Source organism: Chamaea fasciata, unplaced genomic scaffold (genome assembly GCF_029207755.1).
Source record: "Chamaea fasciata isolate MVZ Bird 193981 ecotype frontalis unplaced genomic scaffold, bChaFas1.0.hap1 SCAF_1, whole genome shotgun sequence".
Lineage (NCBI taxonomy): Eukaryota > Metazoa > Chordata > Aves > Passeriformes > Sylviidae > Chamaea > Chamaea fasciata.
In genome coordinates, this window is record NW_027094086.1 from 118447853 (window position 1) to 118471350 (window position 23498).

At 40.4% G+C, this 23498-nt stretch overlaps 1 protein-coding gene across 1 annotated transcript in view; it reads right to left on the reverse strand.

The window, feature by feature from the left end:
- Positions 1-4647: 4647 nt before the first annotated feature.
- The window catches only part of CHN2 (chimerin 2), a 158978-nt gene continuing 140127 nt past the window's right edge, over positions 4648-23498 (reverse strand). The window contains exons 8-13 of the mRNA XM_066195100.1: positions 22126-22210; positions 19628-19801; positions 17765-17842; positions 11120-11257; positions 10157-10262; positions 4648-6506 (exon numbers count right to left, since the gene is read on the reverse strand). Coding sequence (XP_066051197.1) covers positions 6335-6506; positions 10157-10262; positions 11120-11257; positions 17765-17842; positions 19628-19801; positions 22126-22210 — 753 coding nt within the window. The 3' untranslated portion in view covers positions 4648-6334. The remainder of the gene's footprint in view (positions 6507-10156; positions 10263-11119; positions 11258-17764; positions 17843-19627; positions 19802-22125; positions 22211-23498) is intronic.

Consider the following 23498-nt stretch of genomic DNA (forward strand, 5'->3'; position numbering starts at 1 on the left):
CCAGGGCATGGGTTTTAACCCTGGACCTGGTATATTTAGCCTACTAGTGGCGAGTCCCTGTCATAATTTTGAATCTGGGCCTCTGTCTGTGTGTGCACTGGTCAGGCATCGTTCCAAGGCAGCGGGAGCAAAGGATTATTCCCCTTAAGCAGAATGGATGAAACTATACAAGTTTGTCCCCCTCCCCAGCTTTATTGCTACAGGCTTTGCACCCTCCAACACTTCAGTTCACAACCACTCCTCATATAACAATCTAGGACATGCATTGCACCATAGCCTCTGGGCATGAAAGCAGCAGTTTGATGGGCTGAAACACAGCCCTTGCACAATTTTTGAATCAGTGCCTCTAGAAAAAAAATGAATCTCAAAGGCCACAGGTGACACCATGGGCCCCTGAGAGGACCTCATTTAAGTAGAATGTAATATGGATAGGGCACGATTGCCTTGACTCCATTTTATTGACTGACACAGATGTAGTCTTAAGTTTTCTGGTCTTACCTCCACACTAGGGCAGACAATATCCTTATTTACATGGGCCCTAAGGTAGCTCTGTGAAGGGAACTAGTCCTGTAGCGGAATGCAAGGCGTTAGCTTAGTGCTAGTGCTCATTCTCATTCAACGGGAAGTTCAGCTGCATGAATTGTCTCAGAACTCAACAGATTCTGAAACTTTACCTGAAGTCCCCATAACTACAAGGAAGGCCCAAAACTTCATCAAAACAGACCATAACACACAGCTCCTCAAATTTTCAGTTCCCAGCCAGCCTCTGACACCAGCCCATTCTTCTTCCATTTGCATGCCCAGCAGCAGACTCAGTCTGATTCTTTGAATCCCAAACTCTTAAAACTTGTCTTCTCCTTCACCCTCATACTATCTGAAGAAAAAACTAAGGTCCTATTCCTTCAGCAGATCAGAAAAACATGGATAAATATGGTGACTATTGACACCAGTACCCTTCCTAGCTCTGAAGGCCTTGCAAAAAAGTCTGTTCATCTAATATCCCTATTCTTAACCAGAGAGTCCACACACTGTGTAGAAAGACAGAACTGCTCATTAGTGATACCAACATGCTGCAGTTTTCACAGCTTTGGGAACCACTCAGTCTTAAAGGCTTTAGATTTCCGAGGTCTGTCCCTAATTCCTACTTTAATTGTAACTGTGACACTCATGTCTGAAACAACAGAAACCCCACCAGAACAACAGCCCATTACTGACACCATCCCTATTTCTAATACTGAGGGCTATGCAGTGACAATACTGGTTCCTCAGTATCTGGATTATTAACCTCACCCTAACTGTTACCTATGGATGTTATGGATACCTATGGAGCCCAGTCTCCTGAAGTTCTTGGGCAGCAGCATGTGGTAATTAATATGGATTTTTATGCACATTGATCATCGTATATGCCCTACAGTAGAACAGAAATTAAGGTATCTTCAAATATGACTGGCAGCAGTTTGTGCTCTTTAAGATCTGCAGTTCCAAACCCTACATCTAACCCTACTCCTCATTCTAACATTCCTTTTAGTGGCAAAAAATGGCTCATACTTTCAAGAAAAGAGAAAATATTTTGACTGGCACCTTGTCAGGCCCTGCAATGAAAGCAGATCCAGTGGCAACCTTGGTTTGTGCCATCCCCAAACCTGCTGCAAACTGAACCCTGACAGTTTCTCTACTTATAAGCAGCTGTTCATTTGTACTGTAGCTCACAAAGCACTTGCTCCATCTGACACAAGCCTTCTTCCTAACTGCAGTCCTTAAAACATCCTGCAGTAATCCATGTCCTTCAGGCTTTGAACACCCAGTCCTGGCATTACCTGCAGCATCAGCATAGTTATATAGTTATATTTAGAACAACATGCCTTTGGAGAGAGATAATGTAAAGTACGGCCCCATATAAGATCCACTGATGCCTGGAATCTGCAGGCCCTAGGGCATTCAGCAATAATCTTAGTTCCCTAAGGTTCAGATTTCTGAATCCTAACTGTTTTCTTTAATCAAGGAATTAATCTCTACAGCTAAAGAACATAAAGTGTATTGATGCTCTCATTCTTATCTCTATTAGCCCTATAGTCTCCTCATTCCCTTTGGACAGCTGTAGGGATAGCAGTGTAATTCTGCTTTGAAGATCCAGTTAGATTGCATTCTTCTTGCCTAGGTGTTTGTGAGCTACTTCCCTACTCAAAGAGTTTTTGTGCTTTCAGTCCCTGGTTATGGGTAGGGGGTTTATTGGCACTGCAATATTTTTCCTCTCTTTTCTGCAGAACTTCACTCTGTACTTGTCAGTAAAAGAGATAAGAAGATGGTCCTGCAGGGAGGTTGCAGAGGAGTTGGACTAGACAGCTTTCAAAGGTCCCTTCCAACCCAAAATATTCTATGATTCTATGATTATGTAATTTAGTCCAGCTATTTATTACTCCAGGTATTCCCAGCTCCAAGGTCTCACTAAGCCCAGAGTTTAGCCCAATACCACACCTGCAATCCCTCCTCCCTCCCGCATACTGCATTTCCCAGTAATACACAGCTAGGTCTGTCCAAATCCTTGTTTCAGAAGAGACCCCAAACCTGATGCATTCCTTCCCTGAGTGAGTCTTAGGCTAAGTGCCCCTGCAGCATTGTCTCTGTCAATAAGACTCAAATGCTGTGTGATCTTTGAGAATGTTATGTGTGGGGAAAAGTGTAGACTTACCTCTTCTTAAGAAGTAAAATGAATGTGGTTCCAATTCACCCAGCTTTGTGCTCTCTTAGACTCGTTTTGTAGCTTAAACTGACCTCAGCTTGCAAAGCAGAGAGTTGAGAACAAAGCTCTCTCTTCTTTGTACTTTGTAACTTCACGTTAAAAAAAAGTTTTCCTTACTATGCACTTTCTTTCTCTTTCTTCCCCCTCCCCACCACAAGCTCTTCTCCTTCCTCAGTAACTTCTACATCCTTTGTCCAATTCCAATAGTATTTGACAGCAGGAGAGAAATAATTTTCTCAGCAACTGTTGTCTGGGTGGAGGAGCCCCGAATTGGTGCCTCATTTGAGGAAGTCCTTTGACAGTTCCCTGTCCAGTGCCCTCTCAGGATGTGTGTGCTTTGGAGTCAGACACAGAGCACACTGCCTTGTCTCCAGCATGGCGGTGCCAGGAAACAATTTCTTTGCTCAGTTCCCTGGTGGTTTCCCAATACTTAAACCTGACAGCAGTGAGTCTCTCACAGATGAGTATAAGGAAGATATTTCAACTGTTCCACGGCACTCAAAAAAGCTACCACCTTACAAACCATTAACAACTTTGATGCAATGTTTCACTGACTGTGGCTAAGACACTTCTGCTTTGTGGAGGGCAAGTTGTCTCACCTCAGTTGCTGTGAGTGTCTACAGAGCAGCACCCAGAACATGGGGATAGCTGAATGGCAGACGGGAATCGGAGTGAGTGGCTGCAGGAGGGGACTTGCTGCTTCACCAAAGGCCTTCTCCAATAGCTGGAGGGGAACAAGGTTTCTGCTGAACACCTGGCTGCAGGCAGGATCCACTGCAGTCAGACACTGGTGTCACACCTGCTCCTAGAGGTGCAGGACTGTGTTCTAGTCAAGATGAAAGGACTTAGCAGGGAAGTTACATGGGCTCACACACAGCCTCCTGGAGCATCCTTCAAAGGACTCTTACTACTACTCACTGCTAGTGCCTCACGTGAGACAAGTCATCATGCTCTTCTTGCTGAATGCTTTGAAACAAAGGGAAGGATTTGGTTTAATCCAGTCAGACCCTTTTCCCCCACCTGTGTACTGGATTATAGGTTTCCATTAAAGGCAAACATGATTTTTCTACTGTGGCAGCAGTCAGTTTTGCAGAGGGAAGTCTGCTGCCTTTTACTTTCTCAGATGGTGAATCTGAAATGGTCTGACCTCAGCGGTGCAGCTCAAGCCCAAGTGCAGCAGTGATGGCCACAGCAAGTCCGACACAAGAGAAGAAGCAGGCACAGCACAAGGTGGCACTAATGAGGTGTGGAGGGAACAGGGTCCTTTTACCTCCGTGCTCAGTATGCCCCGAGGATGCTGGACATCGGCTGATCAGTTAGCCAAGTGAAACGTGAACAATTTAGTAGATATTTGTGTTTTAAGATGCAGAATCATACTCATTGCTCTGTCCAACAGATTAGAAAACTTCTGCTCTCCAGACACTAAGCATGGGTGCTTCTAGGCACACTGCCTTGTACTGTCATCAAATCCTTAAGATGGGACATGTGTTGGAGATTCCAGACAGCGAGACAAGCTAAAGCTGCCTGTGTGCTGTCTTGAAAAAAAAACCAACTCATAATGGAACCGAGCAGAAAGAAATAAAGAAAACCACTGTTAGTCAAATGTTTGTGTTGAAGACTGTGGAAAAATACTCTGATGGCATTGATTCTCGGATATTGATTGATGCTGGGATTCATAGCTTGCTTGAAGTTTTGCATAGAGGTGGTTCAGCATGGTCTCTGAAAATAAATGTATGCATGTGCTTGGCTGTGGTAGTATGGACAACCAAGTGCCAATCTGAAACTGCAACATGCAGTAAAACTCCTCTAAATTTCTGAGCAGGAAAGTTTCCAGTAACGTCAGAATGGTAATTAGCGATTGATTTTTGTTTGGCAGCTTGCCGTGTAGTCACTGACAGACACCAAAACTCTTTTAACACATTTAATGGGATTTTTCCTTCCATTTACACTATCATAAATTACAAAGCATATTTCACTTCACAAAATAAAACCATTTCCAGATCATCTTTATGACAGTATTAAGTAGTACATAACCTACAACAAATAGTCCTGTACAAGGCAGGAGGATCTATGGAAGTATTGGGAACTCAGACTATTTAGCACCTGCTCTGCAATCTGGGTTAATCTATCTAGCCCTTAGTTATTTCTCTAGAAGACAACAAATTTACAGTCATACCCTCTACCTCTCTTCATTATCATAGTTACACATATTTTTCAATTTGAATAGAAACATGTGCTCCCTGAAATAATTCAGGAAACTGCATCACTGAATTACCAAGCATATGATACAAATGATCAAGATGAGGGAGTATTAGAAATTTTCTTTGTATTGAAAATTGAGTTTGGTAGTAAAGTATGTTGATTTTTCTATGCTTGTAGAAACATCTCATGCTGAGAAACAGTTTTAACATTAGGAATAAGTTGCAGTTAGACTACGAACTCTATAGGTCAATGTTTGTGAGGGGAGAAAATATTAAAATTTGGTAATAATTAAATTTACCAGCTCCCACATGTCCTACACATTCTTTCTTTCTTTTTTTCTTTTTTTTAACAAACCATCAGGAAACACATTCAAGATAAATACCTACAATTTTAGCTGATTTACTGTACATTTATAAATAGAGAAACATGACAAAACATAACTCAATTTTTACAGAAAACCCAAATCCTTCATCATTCACCCAAAAAAGTGCTGTCTTTCAACAAGGCCAGAAAATATCCAGTGTCCCAGCATCATGTAACTTATATATTACTGTAATCCAAGAAAAATCTGGCATGTGAAACTGATATTACCACCAGGACTTTTAAAAAATTCTCAAGACCGTATTTTACATGGGAGGGAAAAAAAAAAAAGAGAAAATTCTATATGTTTTGGGAAATAGTAAATGGCTAGAAGTGTACAATCCTAGGATGCTAGTGCCTAAATGCAAAGAAACCTAAGGAAAATTGAAATATGCACAAGAAAGGTATTCTCCTTTAAAACACTTGCAATGGAAGAGGTATGTCAGGATAATACTGCATTAGTGGCAATTGTTTTCAATATATCATAGCAAAAACGCAGGAAACAATTACGTGAAAATAATCAATGCACCGCATTGATTTATAGTTTGCTAAAATAAAATGCCATTCTTTCAGCTAGGTGAAGTAAAAATATCTTTATAATATAGGTTCTGTTTCACAATTGACATATATAATTATGTCTCATGAAGAAGGAAATGTATAGGCGTATACAAGTAACACTGATTAAGTACCTTTTTGCTTCTCTAGCCATATTAAAATACGTTTTGCGTTTCTTAATAAGTTAACAATAAAATTGTTTGAAACTTCTCAAAACAAATATACATCTGAGGCAAGGCAAAAGATACAAGGTAAGAGGATTTTTTCTGACCTTCTTCTTCCCTTCTACAAAGAGGCATATGTCTATGAGACATAGGCTTTCCCTAAACATTTTGGCATCCATCTGCAACTTTGCAGAAATTGAAGTGCAGTCAAGGAACTCTTCCTTTCTGTTTAAAAAAAAAATTAAAGAAATGTTTTTTTTTCCTTCAGACTAATCATCTTAAAACAAATGGCTTTGAAGATATGCCTCTCTGACTAGAAGAGAACATCTTCATTTTCTATTAAAATCTGCACAATTAACTTCTGGTACCGCATGTCATTCAGTGTAGCAAGGGTACTGTCCTCTGGAGGTCTCATTAAAGTAGGTCCAAACACTATTCCCAGGTTTTCAGCATTCATAAAATTCTCCTTTTCATGCAAGGTAACCCTAAAATAGAAGAAGAAGGAGAAAGAAAAAAAAAAAAAAGCAAAAAAAAAAAAAAAAAAAGCAAGTAATTAGTTGGTTACTTTCCAGAAAAAAAAACAAACGGGTATCTGCATCTTTTTCTGTAGTCTTGCTTCACATCAAGCACTAGTACATAGACATTTTTCAGTTACAATTTCTACTTTATCTCAATATAATAACTGTTTCCACAACAAGTACAATGCAACTACAGTGGGACTGTTGATTTTTAGTGCCTTTAAACACCTCTCATGGGTCTCTTCAGTGATTTTTCCATGTAACGGTCTCTTAGAGTGTAAGAATTAGTGGAAATTGCTTTTTTAAAAGCGTAATCATGATTTAAATTATGATGTATGGAACCGTCGTCTATGCTACAGTAACTGCAGCTCTCTGGCAGGTTGTGCTTGTTGTGTATCACATAGGGGGTGTGGGTGTGCTCCACAAATACAGGCAGAGATTTTCCTTAGACTAATGACACTCCCAGACATGATTCCAGCCTGCAGGAACCTACCCCTTCTCGTGGATGTTCTGCCTTGCTGACTGCCTCAGGCCAACCAGGAGCTGAGTGACTCCAACTACTTGTTCCACTTCAGGAGTAGGGTGAATCCTGCACCTGCCTGGAGAGGTGGCTTGCTTAAATCAGGCTGCTATAAATGCCATCTATCCTTGACACAGAACAGAGGCACTTCAGGGAAGAGCCCACTGCTTTGTTTGTTGACATAGGTCATATAAGGTAAATGCAAGAATGGATGGACTGCTTGTGGCTGAAAGCAAAGAAAGGCCACCAAGGATTGGCCAAGCTGCAGAGATGTCAGCCCTGACTGGAAAATCAGTCAGGCCTGCTGGAAAACACAAGGTGTTCTCAAGGTTTCCCTCCAGGTAACAGTGCTGGATGACATCAGTGTTGTCCTATTTGAGTGGCATATTGAATTCAGTCCTGAGAGTGCTCTTTGCATTGTGGTGTAGGACAGCCCCTTGTAGGACAGCCCCTTGATCCATCATGATCCTTGATCAGTCATGGACCAGACATTTCCTGTGAGAAGTACAGCCTGGATAACGTTTCACATCTCTTTCATACAATGACTCTGCCAGGGTGAAGCACAACTGGTTTTGATGACAGCTCTGCTGGCAACCGCTGCAGCCTTTCCTAGCCACAGCAATTCCCAACTGGGCGTTGTGAGTGGATTCACTCATGCCATCAGGGGAGCACCAAGTGGCTGAAACCAGAAGTATTCTGGTCTTTCCTCGTTTGCAAGTACTCATGTGACTTCGTTTTGCTTCTACTGTTGTCTCTCTGCAAAGAATGGCTCTGTCACAGAAAAATGTTGTTCCTCTTTGCTTTCAGGACAGAAATCCATGAGTGCTCCTACTCACAGATACACCCTCATCTTCTAGCACATATATTAGTTGTGCTTTGCAAAGACAAACCAAGGCTGCAAAGCTGAAGCCACCTCTGTGCAAGTGTGTTTGACACTCTGCTTTCCCTCTGTGCATGTATGCAGCAGGGATGTTCAACAGCTGTGCAAAGCTACACAGATCTTACTAGCACCTCTGTTCAGGAGTGTGGGGCTTACTGAACAGTTGGGGTGAACACAGAGAAGATTCAGAGCTTGACTGCAATGTCAGTGTGGATGGAGTTGTATGTATTTCATCACAGGGGGACTGCTCATACATTTCCTTCAATTTTGAGCAAAAAAGTTATAGAAAGATAATTATTGACCAACAAACTCAATTTTTTTGTGACTGATGTTGTACTCTGCTGGATTTTCCTGTTTTTTTAACAACAACTCTGGAGTTTCTTTTCAGTTGAGAAACAGCAGTGGTGTACAAGTTGTGACCATGCCGTCCTTACATAGACTTACATACTGGTGCCATGCAGCAAGAGTCCTGTGGGGTTGAAGTTGGAACTCTGTGTTTAATCTACAGAAGAGCATAGCCTGAACCTTTATGATTATTTCCTCTTTCACATTCAGATCTCTCCAACAGATTCTCCATGGGAACTGATGTGCACTTGATTTCCATGCAGACACCAAAAGCTACAATTTGGGAATTGAGAGGAAACTCATTGCATGACTTGAAGATATTTGAGAGAGAAAGCCTAATCAGCACTTTGGACTCGTTTTGCCTCATCAGTAGCTCAGCTCAACAGCTGAACCAAAGCCCGGACTGCAATTCATGAGAAGCAGGAAGGCAAGTCCATACATGTCTATTAATAATTTGCTGCAGGACATGAAAGTACTGATTCTGTGTGCAGATCACTTTTCTACAGCCTCCACAGGCCTTCTTAAAAGCTAAAGTGAGTCATCATCAGTTGTCCATGCATATGTACTGACAAGGGTGGGTATTTGCACATCTCATTTCCTCAGAGTCCAAAGAAGCTCCTGCATGCCCAGGTAATGTCCCATCAAGGGGAAAAATTACTCAATTGTAATGACCTGAGCTGATTCAAAATGAGGAAAAGTCTCTGCATAATGGGAATGTGATAGAGCATGAAATGCACTTCACAAAAGTTCTCTAATGCAGCTTTATGTGAATTGAGGTCCTTTTAGGTTGGCATTAATAGTGCAGAATAGTGCAGATGAAACCCAGGAAGTACTCCACATTTACGACTGTGTTGCAAGTAGTGGGACAACTAAGAAGAGATCAGTGATTTTCTGAATAAAAGGTCAGCAGCTTTATTCCTCCCTTATCCCTTTTTCTGTCATTTCCAAGTAGCAAAGTTTAACCAGAGACAAGGAATAACTTCGGCAATATAGCCATAAATGAAGGTCTGCTTTGAGGTGACAGCACCAGTCTGTACTCAGCTTCAGTTTTTAAAAATTTAGAAAGAAGACCTCTTGAGGCATGTAAATACCCAAAGCAGAAAAGTAGAGTTAGCATGGTTTTGAAAAACAGTTTTGCTTGAAATGAGTGGAAGTGATGGACCTTCTCTGGAGCAGTCCTTAATTTTTCTAGGTACCTAGCTGAAAACTTGGAAAACTTGGAAGTACACTCCTAAGTACCTTATAAAATTAAATTTAGGCACTTTTGAAAAGTTTGAATGCTTTATGAAGCTTCATGAAGCCCCTCATGGATGTGTTATTTATGCCTAAAGAAGCTTTGGAAAGCAAATGAGACCAAACATGTTTAAAACCAAGAGAGATATAACTGGGACCTGCATTACTTTTACTAGTCATATAAAAATAGGGCCTGCTTGGTTCTTGGCTTGCTGTGATTTGAGCAAACAACTCACACGAGACAGCTCTTTCCTTTTAGGGTTATTATACAAGAAGACAAAACAGGAAGTAAGGAGAGGCAGAAGCAAAACATGGTCAAGTGCTGCCTCACAGCAGCACATCTCTGGAGTACTCACCATTTGGTATTTTTTCAGATATTATCTGCCTCAGAGAAGCATGACAAATGTCAATTAACTCTTGAAAGGCTTGCAATAATATGCCAGCAAAAGGATCTATGCTATATAAGTGCACAGCTTATTATATGCACTTATACAAACAGCTTGTCTGCCTATCTGTAACATTATTGGTTTAGTGGCAGTGCCCTAATGGAAGCTTTATTAGGATTTCTGTAATATTTCTCTTTCAAAGCAGAAAATTGTTAAGCTCTTCAAGAATTACCCTGCATGTCAATTAACTCACTTTTTGAGATGAATCATTAGGTATCTAAGTGTCTCATAGTGAGCAGCAGGGAGCAACATCAACACTTCATGTATTGCTTCTAGTCGTTCATCAGGATTGGAGATTTCTGTAAAAACACCAAACAGGATTAATGTTAATAGGGATTTCCATGTGTACACAGCAATAAATCAGGGAGATAACTTATTATTATGGAATCATTTACAAGCCATTGACTGTGCTTGCAGGGATAAATATTGCACTCATAAATGTGATGCTTATCAGCAACTTCTGCATCCTCAAAAAAAAAAAAAAAAAAAGGTTTTCAAAAGAAATCAGCAACAAAGACCTCCCAGGAATTATCTCCATGGTCTGTAGCTCTATCTACAGGTCTGTAGAGATGCAGTACCTGAGCTTTGTTAAGTGCTTCATAATACTATTCTGCCCAGAATTGTCCCTTTAAAATGTTACAAAAAATTACTTCCATTAGCCTTCAAAACTAGATGGGAGTGCAGATATATGACTTTAGGAGACAATGCTTGAATGTGATGGTTTAGCTAGAGATTGAAATGGCATGGAATTACTTCAAGATTCTCAGTGTATTTCAATATGTAGGTATCAATGATACCTACATATACTGAGCATTGGTGCTCATTTAAAACTCTTTGGCAATCTCTCTGAAAATCTGAGAAGGATTCACACTATTTTTTTTATCTTGACATACAAAAAGACACTGAAACCACATTTTCTCATACCAGTTGGTTATTTTGATACCATACATGTACTTCTATTTTTTTTTAACCTGCATGATATCCCATCTGATGAACAATCAGGCAAAAGCTTCATGTGAATACAGGACATGGCAGAGAAAGAATGAAGACAGCACCCATTTTCCCCAGTCTTTTTCCTGTCCTTTCCTTTAACACGGACAGCTTGACAGATGGGAAATGTAAATAAAGGTTGGTACAAATGCCATGCAATACTTACTTGCTGCCTCTATGAACTTGGAATAGGTGTCATAGGTGATCACGGGAATTGGTAAGTCTCTGAAATATAGCTTCAGTGCTCCAGCAATGATGTTTATGTCTGGATAAATACTGGCAGAAATATCAGCCTTGTCACCATCTAAAAAAGGAGGAAGAAATCTATTTAAAATCACCCTAATTTTGATGCAAGCAAGGCTGGACCTCTAAGTCAGATTTATTGTGTGCAACCTGACAAGAAAATCAACCTGAAAGTGATTGGAAGGCTTAAATGAGAATATATTGCTACCAGCTTTACAGTATATCAATGAGGAATGGTAGTTGCCTTATGTTTTAGTAAACACTTTCTATGCTTACATCTCTTGTAGGGGCTGCATCCATATCTGCAGTGTACCACCTCAAACATACTGTTTTAATGATGGATTAAAAACCATGTTAGTAACATATTTCTTGCATTTAGCCCATTTATTCATTGAAACTAAGATATTAATAACTTATTCTGACATCATATTTTCCATCTGCAGATCAGTGCATAGGAGTATGAACCATTTCTTCATCTCCACTCAGGGAAAGAGAGGCGTAGAGAAATAACATAAATTTCCAATGACCCTCAGGAGACCAGTAGGAAAAATCAAGAAACAGCCAAATCTTGTGCATCTTGTACACAGTGATTAGCTGAAAAGAAAGCTGCCTTATTTTCTGCTATCTTCTAATGTCTTAATATTTCGCTTATTTGTTTATAGCAAAGATCTGAATTTAAATAGACATGCTAAGGCATTTAGCTATATAATTATTCTGAAATGTGCATTACAAATTTTTAAAATTAATATGAATACTTGTAAAGGATGAAATGCCAAACAGATGAATTATGCATCTAAAAAGGCATACATTTTGTTTGCCACAATATAACAGTTAGTCAGAACTCTTTTACAGAGCACTTTTAAACACATGAGCCTAAAGTTTACAGGTGTTGCTGGAAAGTCCTGGCTTGCAGTGAGTGAAATTACAAAAAGTAGCAGCATGGCAGGATCCCTACAGTTTTTCAAGTTCAAATGACTACCTCTGTTCTGTACTACCTAGTACTCTCATACCAACATTTATCTCCATATCAAGAAATTCTGCTGTCCTCCCTTCCTAGGATCTGTCTATCTTGGTGGTCTTCCAGTAGAAAGATGGTCCAAGTAGGGGGTGTGGCTGTCTGGATTTAACCCCCAGCTTTACCTCAGGCTTCTTGGAGATCAGTTATAACTTGTAGTCCCTATTTCCCACCCTTCAGCTAAGGATACTACGCTTCCCTCAGGGCAGGTGGTGCAGGTGAGCACCACACGGTGCACGGGGTGATGCAAGGTTCTGCCTGCTTGTACAGCAGAGAGGGGTTTGCTGTGTCTGCCAGGAGGTGCAGGCACAAGCTTGGGCTGTTACCAACAAGGTGCTGACATGTTGTAAAGCCATTGCCTTGCTTGTCTCACAGTAACAGTGCTTGTGGACATGGCCTGATACGGATGGATGAGTGGGGGTGCTTGATGCACAGCATCCAAGATGGAGATAAAGGCTTTCACAGCACAATAAAAGAGTTTATATTGATTGCAGACATTTTATACAAACCTATGGCATTAATCTTGCAGGGATACGTCCTGTCCAATGTATGCACATAATTCTCATTAAGACTAATAGCACTACATGTTCTCATCAAGAGGAGATTATATGCTTAAGTGTTTAAAACAAACAGCCTTTCTTGATGCAGCTGAGCAGTCTGAATACATCCATCAGCATTTAATTTAATACAGCATCAATAAGCCCTAGGAGGATGTTTACACTGCCCCAATCTTTTGTTTAATCCACACATTCCAGGCATGGTAGCATTAGTCTTGTAAAGCTTTGTGTGGAGAGCTCTATTTAATTGATGGACACTCAAAATGCTCCACTGAAAACAGATACCTCCAAGGAGCTAGCAGCTGCATCAGAACAGATATAGCAAAGCACAAGCTTACATCTATTATCCAGGTCACCAGTACACTAAATAGAAGTGTTATTTATTTAGTAGTTTTACAAAGCAGCCCAGCAAGCTTCCTTAAAGGGGCACTTCAGCATGAGGTACTTCAAACTACAATGTACTTCAAACATACCTCTTATTTACATATGTGCTTACTGCAGGAAAAATTATGAATTCCTGAGTCAAAGATTTTACTCTTCCCTTCAGAAACAAATACACATCCATTGGAAATGCACTGAAGTTTATTTAAAAGTAAGCCCAGCAATACATCTACTGTAATATACTCTGCACATTTTTGCAGCAGATATGTAGGGATTGGTGTGTGTATGCATATATGAATTACATGTGGTTTACATGGTACTTTCTGCATTACCTCAATAACTTTTTTCACTCTTCAATACAGGAACTTTTTCAGGTTGGAGCTGGTATTTTCAGTATCATTGCAGCATTCATATGGTAATATAGTTTTTGTGGGTGTTTTTTTTTTTTTTCCTTTTGGATCACAAACACATTTCAGCCTTACAAACCTAATTCTACCCAAACACCATAATTTCCCTTTCTTTGTTGGTTTGACTCTCAATGTATTTTGTTGCATTATGCTGAAATTTGAGTATCTCAAGAAAAAGAAAGTTTTTATTCTTTTCCTTAAAGGTTTCAGCTGACTTTGGATGCCACGGAAATCATCAGTAGTTCATTACAGAATGAAATAGAATAAGTATTACATTCTTAAAGCCTCACTCATGTCCTCTGAATACTGAATTAGATTTTATTTAAGTTCTTTTCCCCTAAATGTTTTTTTAATTGCACAACTTCTATCATGCTAGCATGCTTCTTTTTGCTTTTTCTTTGATTTAGCATTTGGTTTTCAGCTACGCTGGCAAAAGAGTATGAATTAGGATGCTTCTAAATACTCATGTAATATTTAACAGCATAATATTTTTAGCAAATGTATTGTACCAGCCAGCCGTACAAACAAGTGGGGGGACAGAATGTGGTGGTGACAATGGCAGCTCTGTGGATAAAATGCACAATGGGTGTTCTCTGGATGCCACAACGCCACAGCTCAACAATGCTGACAGAGAGCAACTGTCATTCTACAGCACCAACATTCACCAGATTAAATAAATCCACATTATTCCCCTCCTTCTCATTACAAAAATCACTAAAATGGAACATTGTCAATGCCTCAGAGAGAGCCTAATGCTAATTTACAGTAGGGGTATTTATACTGCTTGGGCTTTGGAAGGCAGTTTAAATCAGATGAAGACCAACTTCACCCTTTTTTAAAACCAACTATCACAGCTACTTTTGGCCCAAGTACTATTATGTGGGATGCTATTCTCTTCCGGAGATGGTAACTTTTTTCTGCTCTTGCTGTAATTCTTTGGAATCACCAAGTGACTGCCTCTTTGTCAAGGCAGAATTAGTCAGAGGGAGAGCTGGCTGCTCTTCATTGCACCCCTTCAGCTGCACATGAGATCAGCAGGAGAGGTCCCCCACGGCCAAGTCAGTTCCCATGCCTCATCCTACTGTATCCTGCTGTCTTCTGGCCCCTGTGGCTTGGTGAGGAGCTGGGAACCAGAACACTCGATGGCATTATTTGAAGGATGGATCCTGTGCATTAAAATGGGAGGACTCTTTGCCTGTCTGTTTTCAAACCCTTTTATTAAACGCTGTATTTCTGGAGATGCAAAAGTGTCCTGGAATTTAATTTTATTCAGGTGCCTGGGGACTGACTCAGAAATGATGGGCAGGGAGGGACCTCTGGAATGCTGAAGTGCAGTGTTCTGCCACTGCAGGCACCTTCTCATAAAACCTGCAACTTCCATTTATAAAACTAGCTAATGTTTTTTATCCCTGCTCTTATTAGAATGTTTTTTTCAAAGCCTTGCTTTCAGATGGTTAAAAAATGGTCCTTAAATTGTTAAGTGAAATTTATTCCTGGCCAGTGTACATCCTCCAGTAGTGTGCCAAGACTATCAATTAGATTAGAGTCCTCTTCTCTGGTTCATACCCCTGCTCTCAGCATCTCCTTTGACTATCCTTCCCCCCCCCCAAAAAATTAATTTCCTGTAGTTTTAGTTTTCCTGTAATTTACTTTTTTTCTTTTTTTTTTTTTTTTTTATTAAAAAAAAAAGCTAATTTGCTGTAGTGAATGCGGAAATAAAAATTATGTAAAACCAGCACAAACTTCACTTTCTGGGCAGAAAATTAAATTTGAACAGAAAACTTCCAGGTAGTGTTGAAGACAACACCTGCCACCTAGCACTCAGATCCTTTCTCTCCCAGTGCTTTCATCTGGGACAGAGAACTTGGATAATCCTCATTCTTAGGATAGTTCATTCCATGCTGCTCTGACTTCTAGTACTAGAAGAGTTAACAGGGCAACAGAAAAGCAGTGTGTTCCTACCTATGGGGCTGGGATGCAAAAGAGAGGGTGGCATCCCTGTCTGTGTCAGGATCTGACAGGGAAACAAGCCCTGAGCTCTCTGATTGGAAGTGTCTTGTCAATTCAAACTTCTGCCAGCTGACAAGCACCTTCAAGCTGCACAGCCCAGAAGTGAGAACAAAAAAAAGCTGTTTTATTTTTCTTTAAATTCTTTCCTGTAAAAACTCTCAACTCTTCCTGCTTTTCCACCCCAGTTCAGGGAGAAAACATTTTCAAAACAGGGAAGTGTTGAAAGTTGTCAGCTTCTGGTCTCCACATTACTCTAGTCCTCAAGCCCATAACAGGATTATGTTCTTTATTCTCCTGCTTTCATTCATGCCTTTTTATGCACGGCAAACCTTTCTTAGCCCTTTCCCCTCATGAAACTGTTAAAAAAAAAATGAAGTCACAGATTTTGGTCAATTTCTGTCCAATGGTCTTCCCCCACAGCCTTTGTATACAAGCTCTGTTCTTGCTTTCCCTGCTTTCATGTTTATCCATTCTTTTTTTCCTTTGGAAATCCTATACTGCTAGTCACCTTCCTCTTCCTGTTTCTAGGTGCTGCTGCCTTTGTAAATTACAGTTTCTTCCTTGCTGTGTATCTAATCCAAGTGTGTATTGCCATCAATTATGCTGGGAGTATACTTAATAAATAGGTAATAAACTGAAGTGGCTCCAGTGGTTCAAAGCATTTGCAAAGGAACTACAGCTGCAGCAGTGCTGAAGTCATGCTCAGACATACATTTAAATCTGCTTTCTTGCAACTCTTCTCTCTACAACCTGTGCCTCTCCTTCTGGGTTTCATCCAGGTTGGTACACTTAGAAGAGAACTAGCACACAAAAAAAAAGGGTTTCCCAGGCTAGATCTACCTGCAGGGAGCAGAATGGGACCTGTGAGGACTGTAAGCCTCCCAGGATCATTGCTCCTGTGGCACATCTGGAACACTATCTTGCCATGATAGCAGTCATATCACTGTGCATCTCTCTGGCCCGAAGAATGGCTGACCTACGTGTGTGTATGCATATGTTCACAACTGCAGCATCCGACATATTTTAAAATATGTTTTATTTTTTAAAGAATATTTCAGGATGAAAACAGCCAATTTGGAAATTCCTAGCTGGACTTTCTTTATGGTGGTGTCTGCATGACAAACTGCCTTCAAACCAGAAATGTTCAGGCACAGCAAGTGCAAGATGTGCCACCCAAAGACCTTGATGGCCTATGTAGCCTCCTCTGAAGCCCCCACATCTCCTGCCCATGGGCCCCCAGGGCCCTCAATCCCTGCCTGAGTGACATCATAGCTGTCTCCAGCTGCACCATGCTGATGTGGGGCCATCCACCCTTCTGGTCACTACCCTGACCCACGAGCTAACTCTCTGGCTTGTCCTGGACCTGCCTTGCACCCATGGACTTGTTAACACAGGGCTGTGTCTGATCCTATTCTCTACTATGGCAGAGGCAATACCTGAAAAAATTAAGTAGGAAGGAAACCACTATTTATGAGAAATGAGAAGAATATTCACGCAACTTATCAAATGTACTTGCAAAGGTATTTTCTATTGATGGAGGCCCTACCCTGTGCTCACTTACATACACACTTTAAGTTAGTCCTGTGTGCAAAGGCTGTGTGCACAACCAGAACCAACATAATCAGCTCAATCAATTCAGAAGGGCTATGAGGATGGTAATTAGGCAGTGTTTTAATTGTTAGTTTTTCAATATGCTGTACAACTCATCTCAATGCCCCTCTCATCTGTTGTGCAGATCCAATCACGTGTGCAGTGGTGCAGTGCTTTCTACAAGGCTACATGCAGAAGGACTTCCCAGTTGGAGTTCCTGGTCCTTAAACTCATAAATAGACTACTGTATTGTAAAGCACTGAGTCTATTAAAGACAGGACTTACAACTTTCCCCAGGTACTATCTATGCTCACACTTGAACTGGGACCCTAGGCTGTGCTCTTAAGTTGAGCAATCATCCAGTCCCCCGCTTAAGCTTCTACATACCAATACTTCACATTTAATTATTCCTTCTAACTATGTAACATAATTTCTTCTTATGAAAAGGACTACAGATCACTTTAAACTCAGAAAAGACAGGTTACTTTCTGCAATTCTGCTTATATGTCAGTTTCATTACCATGGCACATGTATAAACCCCGAAAGATCTGAAATGTCCAGAACTGAAAGCTTAGATTAAAACTGTACAAGATTAAAAAGTGGTGTACCTCGATCAAAGGCCATTTTCACATCTTCAATGTGCTCAGTGAAGCCTGAAACTCTATAGAGGCCCTCGGACTTTAAACCTGAAACAAAAAGTTCTTTTTAACTTAGCTTCAGTAACCAACAGATATTTAGGCTTAAGAACAATAAAGGAAGAACAACAGACCTACTAAGCAAAGCAAACTGTTATTTGTAATGTGAAACTCTGGAGCAGTTGAGGAAAGATCAAGATGATGTTAAATTTTTTTAAAGGATTAAAGCATTTTAGAATTTATATTTCCTGATTTTGTTAGGTACACGGTTGATTTGATTATGTTAGAGAAAAATACTGCAATTTGCTAATGGTGAGGCCTGTGATGTTATTACTATTTATTCATTTTAAGTAGGAGATTTTCCTGGATTTGGCTATAATTAATAAAGATTTAGAGGTTTCCCTTCCTTTTACCAGTTGCCTAATGATAAATAGCAATGCAAGTAAAAGACTGCCTTTCCCTATGAGCACAATTCCTTCCTGTTTTGCTGTCAGCTTTTACTTATACACAGCTGCTAGATATGATGGATACAGTTCTTGCCCATATCAGTTCATCCCTTCTACAGTTCTTTCACCACAAGAAATCTACTCACTTGCACAACTCTCCCCCAGTTGCTCCATGCCAACATGAAATGCAGGGCAGCTCAGCAGAGCAAGTCAAGTTACACACACATTATTCATTTCAATCCTCAAATCCCTTATTGTAACTATGCACTGCGCTAACCTACTTATAAGTTCCTATATTCTTTGTCTTAAGAACAAAATCAGAATCTTTCATAGTTCTATGGCAATTAAGGAAAGAAATATAAAGATGTTGAAAAAACGGAGAGCAGGCAGCAGATTTTACCTCAATCAATAAATGTACAAGTAAGTGATTAGATCTCAAATGCAATGTAGCTTCCTGCTGTATCATCAGAGTAAAGCTCTTCTGTCTTAGTCCATACTATTCTTTCCATTTGTCCCTGCAATGATGATATAATCCTGCTAGAGCTTTACAGAGCAGTGCAGGGGATTTACTAGTAAGTCTTTGAGTCAATTCAGTAGATGATGTGTGGGTTTGAAATCCCTATGGCTAGTATCAGTGTGTTGCTATGCAGATTACTGGGATGCCATGAATTCAACATTATTAGATTCCTGTTCTGAAGCACTGGCTAACAGGAAAATTTGGCTTATTGGGCAGCACAACATGCACATTTGCTATCCAAAGGAAAAATACATGAATATTACATGATTTTTGAAGGTTTTTCCTTGAATCTGGCACACATCTGTTTACCAAAAACCTGTCACAAGCTTGAGTTTTGGCTGTGACACGCTGCCTGTGCCACAGGATCCATCAGTCAGTAACAGAGCATCATGAGAAACCCCACACAGTTTGTGTCCTAGCACAAAAACACCATAGCCCCGGACCCCACTTGTCTGAGTCACTTCCAGTCACTTGTGTTCTCTTGCCCACAATGTCCGTAAAGGTTATTAAAAATGGATTTGATTCAAACTGATTACTCTGAAATTAGATGTGTCCCTAGGTATGTTAAAATAAAGTAATGAAAAAAGACACATAAACATGAACTTAAAAGTTCACTTTAAAGTTCACCCCTTTCAGAAGTGTAACGTAATACATGTTTTGACATGTTTTCAGAAAGCATTTCAGGGAATTGCATTAAGGAATGCCATGATTTAATTTCACTAGCTAATGCAAAGCAATGCATCACCTACACTAAAACACCCCTTTTCTCATCCTGTTCTCAGTGTGCATGAGCACAGCACCGTGTTCCAGCTTAGCACGTAACTCAAGTCCTCCTCATCTCGCTGTGTCTGCTGCTCTCCCCAGCACACAAACCTCTTGCTTCGATCTCCCGAATGCAGGAATCCACCACCATGGGCCTCTGGGTGTTGTGGGCCTTCACCAGTGTGGTGAGATCGCAGCAGTAGACTCGCTTTATCCTCTTGAGGTCTGGCTGGCAGTCGTTGGGTACGTATTTGGAGCACTGCTTGTGCACGTTCAACCCGCAGTCTGCAAGCAGAGTTAGCCAGGTTAACTCATTAAGTAATTAATACTAAGGCTGATAGGTCTTGTCTAACAATTCATCTCCCTGGTCCACATCGAGCAAGGGGCGCAATTTCCCCATCAGTCAGGAAAGATAGAATGGTGTGGAGGTGAGAGGGATGAGCATGAGAATGTGTAAAAATCTCACGGTGGTAAAAGTAAACTCTAGCAGGGTTGTCAAAAAGCTTTAAAAACTCTGGATGTTCCTTACACTCCTCTGAGCTGAAGGAGACTGCTGGTGCAGTCTGGATCAGTTCATTACTGGACATATAGCTCAAGGTGTTGCATTTAAACACGTGAGACTTAACTTCTGGGTATTTTAGATTAGCCATAAATAAAATTGGCACAGTAGTGACTGTCTTCTGCCGACTGTCGTGTGGCTTAGCACTGATCACAGTTGGAGAACCTAAGATTCACCTGAGCACCCCAACTGGGACAGTGCTGTGAGCCAGCATGCCTCACTCCCCTTTCCACATTGCTGCAGTGTCACATTCTGGCTCGCTCTGCCACATCAGCAGACTCCCCATCTCTGGCCCATCACTTCACTGGCGACTAAGTGTCCCCTGTGGCTTAGCCTGCAGGTCAGCTTAGGCATATAAAATGCTGTGAAAGCCATGATGTACAAAAGTGATTCATTTTACAATTAGTTCTTGCTATCTTACTCTAGAGCCAAATACTGCCCTCAGTTGCACAGGTGGGTTTCTCTTAAACCACCACTGCTTTACCTCCACAAACTGAATTTTTCTAATAGATTCAAGTATTCAGCCAAATGAATTTATAAGCTTCAGTAAAGCAAACACCACCACTGTGAGTTGCATTATCTTATATAACTCTGATTCCTGTTTTAATGCCTTCCCAGTCATGCGCATCACTGATGACCCTTTGAGATAATTTAACATTAAGATACTAAAAATGTAAACATGACTAATACTGACAGCATGTTTCAACATTATACTCCATAAAATATTAATCAAGCAAAATCATAACCACACCTAAACATGTAATGGAATTGGGTAGGTTTTTGTGTGCTTCTCCATACAGTTATTACTGCATAATACATTCTTTGTGAAATCTAAACAAATGTGAGGAGCTGCAGTTAGGATCCTGCCTGCATTGTGTTCAGTGCTGTTCTCCAGGCATGTGAAGTTAAATTTAAATGCATATGTCTACTTAGAATTAAATCTTGGTAATTTTATGAGGGAGAGTATTATGTTTCATATTAAATAAATATGCCTTTTCATAAGTTTAATATTTTATGTATGTGAACAAATACAGTGCTGTGCATTAGTGAGGTCAGGTTTTGTACACTTGTGTTTAAGATCAAATAGCTGAAAAGCAAACTACTATTCTTTTTTAATGTCCTTCTCATATTCTTTGTGTTACCACTATTTACTCACAGACAGACAAGATGTAGCAGTAGCTGAGACTGCGCTTATTAAACTGTGCATTTGTGAAAGCTATTTTGATCCTTCAAACTGTGGTCTAAATTAATTTTAGGTAACAACCACCTCCTCTGTCTATGAAAGGCAGATGTCAGGGTTGGATGTGTTTGGTGAATCTGAGATCAGGAATGCCTGGAGGTCAGGGCAGGGAGAGGTAAGACAAATAATTTTTTGAAGTGATTTCAGATCTGGAGAAAGAAGTTACAAAAATCCATTTGTAATGCACCAAATAATAATTCCTTTGCTGAATCCAAAAGCACATGATGTGATGATTATTGCGCTTTTGCAAGATAATTTTTTCCACAAATGAACAAATTAATTTAAAATAATTAGGCACTATTAAAATGCCAATATAGGCACCAGAAAACCAATCCCTCTTGGAAAATGAAGGTCATATTTTTTGTTTTTATCTTGAGGTGGGATACTTCAGGCTTGCAGCAATGCATGGTATTTTTATGGGAAACAGGTGGCAGTCTTTTTTGCAGACAAGGGCACTTCCCAGCAATTGGTAGCAAAAAGAGGAGTCAGGAAGCCTCGTTGCTGGCTAGCTTTGCCATTTTCAGTGCTTGCATCTTAAGACATAAAAATGTCTTTGAATGTATATAGTAGGCACAGGCACAGGCAGGATCAAGGCACTACTAGAGGATGTAACTCAGTAACCAAGGGCTGATGGCTTCATTTCCAAACCAGCTAACAAGGCAAATGAAAATGCCCTAACTTCTATGGGAGGATTTCCTACTTTGTTCTTTTAAAGAAATTCCAGCCCTCCACTCCTGCAGGGAGAGCAGGCTGGGGTGGGACAGATGTCTGAGCATTTCAAGAGAATGACAGAAAATGTTGAAGTGCTACCTGAACACCTCACTCCCTGAGCGATGAGACCCCACATGAAGTTGGCGCAGTACTCACACCAGTGCGGACCTCGAAACGTATGGACCTGTAATACAAATGGGGGTGGGGGAAAGAAATGGGGTCACTGGGAGGCAGATGGTCTGACAGATGGAGCAACTGAAATGGATAAACAACAGAAGACTCAGTAGGAGTAAATCTTTAGCACATAGTGCCCACATCCTTCCAACGTCTAGATGAAATAAACCATGGGAACAGAAATTTGCTTTGATCTTGAAATTTATCTTTCAATAGGCTTAACATAGCAGAGAACCAGGCTGTGGATGACACTGAAAACAAATAATTTTTGCCTGCTGACATTCTAGCTATAGCAGAGGGGGGGAAACCAGGAGATAAAAAGTAAAATTAATAATCCAGAGAACTGTAGATAAAAGCACCCTTCCCCAGTCTAGCAAGTAATTTAAACTCACATAGGGGAAAAGATGTCAATAGACTCTTTTTCAGCAGATCAAACTTCATTTTGCTACAGTCCACACACAAGCAAATAAAGAAGAATAAAATGATTTGTGTGCTGACAGAACCCACATCTCCCCAGCCACGTTTTGCACACCACTGCTGCTTCCGCCACTGCTTTTCCAAAGGCTACAGCAGAAGATCTTTTTATTTAAGATGTGTATTCTGGTAAAGTAAGCATTTAATTTCCATTGAAATGAAGAGTAAACAGTGAGGTCTATGCCCCTGTGAATGGGCATGGTATGAGCTAGTTCTGGCCAGAGACTTAATTGAGCTTAACAAAACATAAATCATGCACACTCTGGCTGCAAATGCATCCTTTCCTTCTCTCTGCTCTTGTTTACCCTTTGGGTGGATGGCTGAAAGGCCACTTCCACCCCTGGGATGGGAAAAGCTGCTCTTTGCTTTTCATAGAGTGAAAAAACAGTCATTGGCCTTTTTCATATAAACTGTAAAGTTTTAGGCCAAGCATTTTGCATGCTAATGTTTTTGCCCCATTTGTCTGCAGGATCACACTGACACAAGCCTGTACTCTTGAGTCCAGAAAGACGAAGTATTGTGATTTTAATAAAGACTTCTCTTCCTGATTTTCAGATGAAAATGTGAGCCTGACTGTAAATGGCTCCTGACCACCTACTCACAGTCAAATAATTGTGTTAATAAACCTAAAGCAATAGTAGTTCATCTTCCCTTTTTACAGTGAAAAGTCAAAACCGGAGTGTTTGACTTTGAGATGGTATTTTACCTCTCAGAAGAACATGTGTCTCTGTGAAACAAGAGTTGGCAATAAGGTTTGAGATAGATATATTAATAGATACTTCCTTCTCATTTAATTTGATTTTGCAGAGTGGGTAGCATGAATT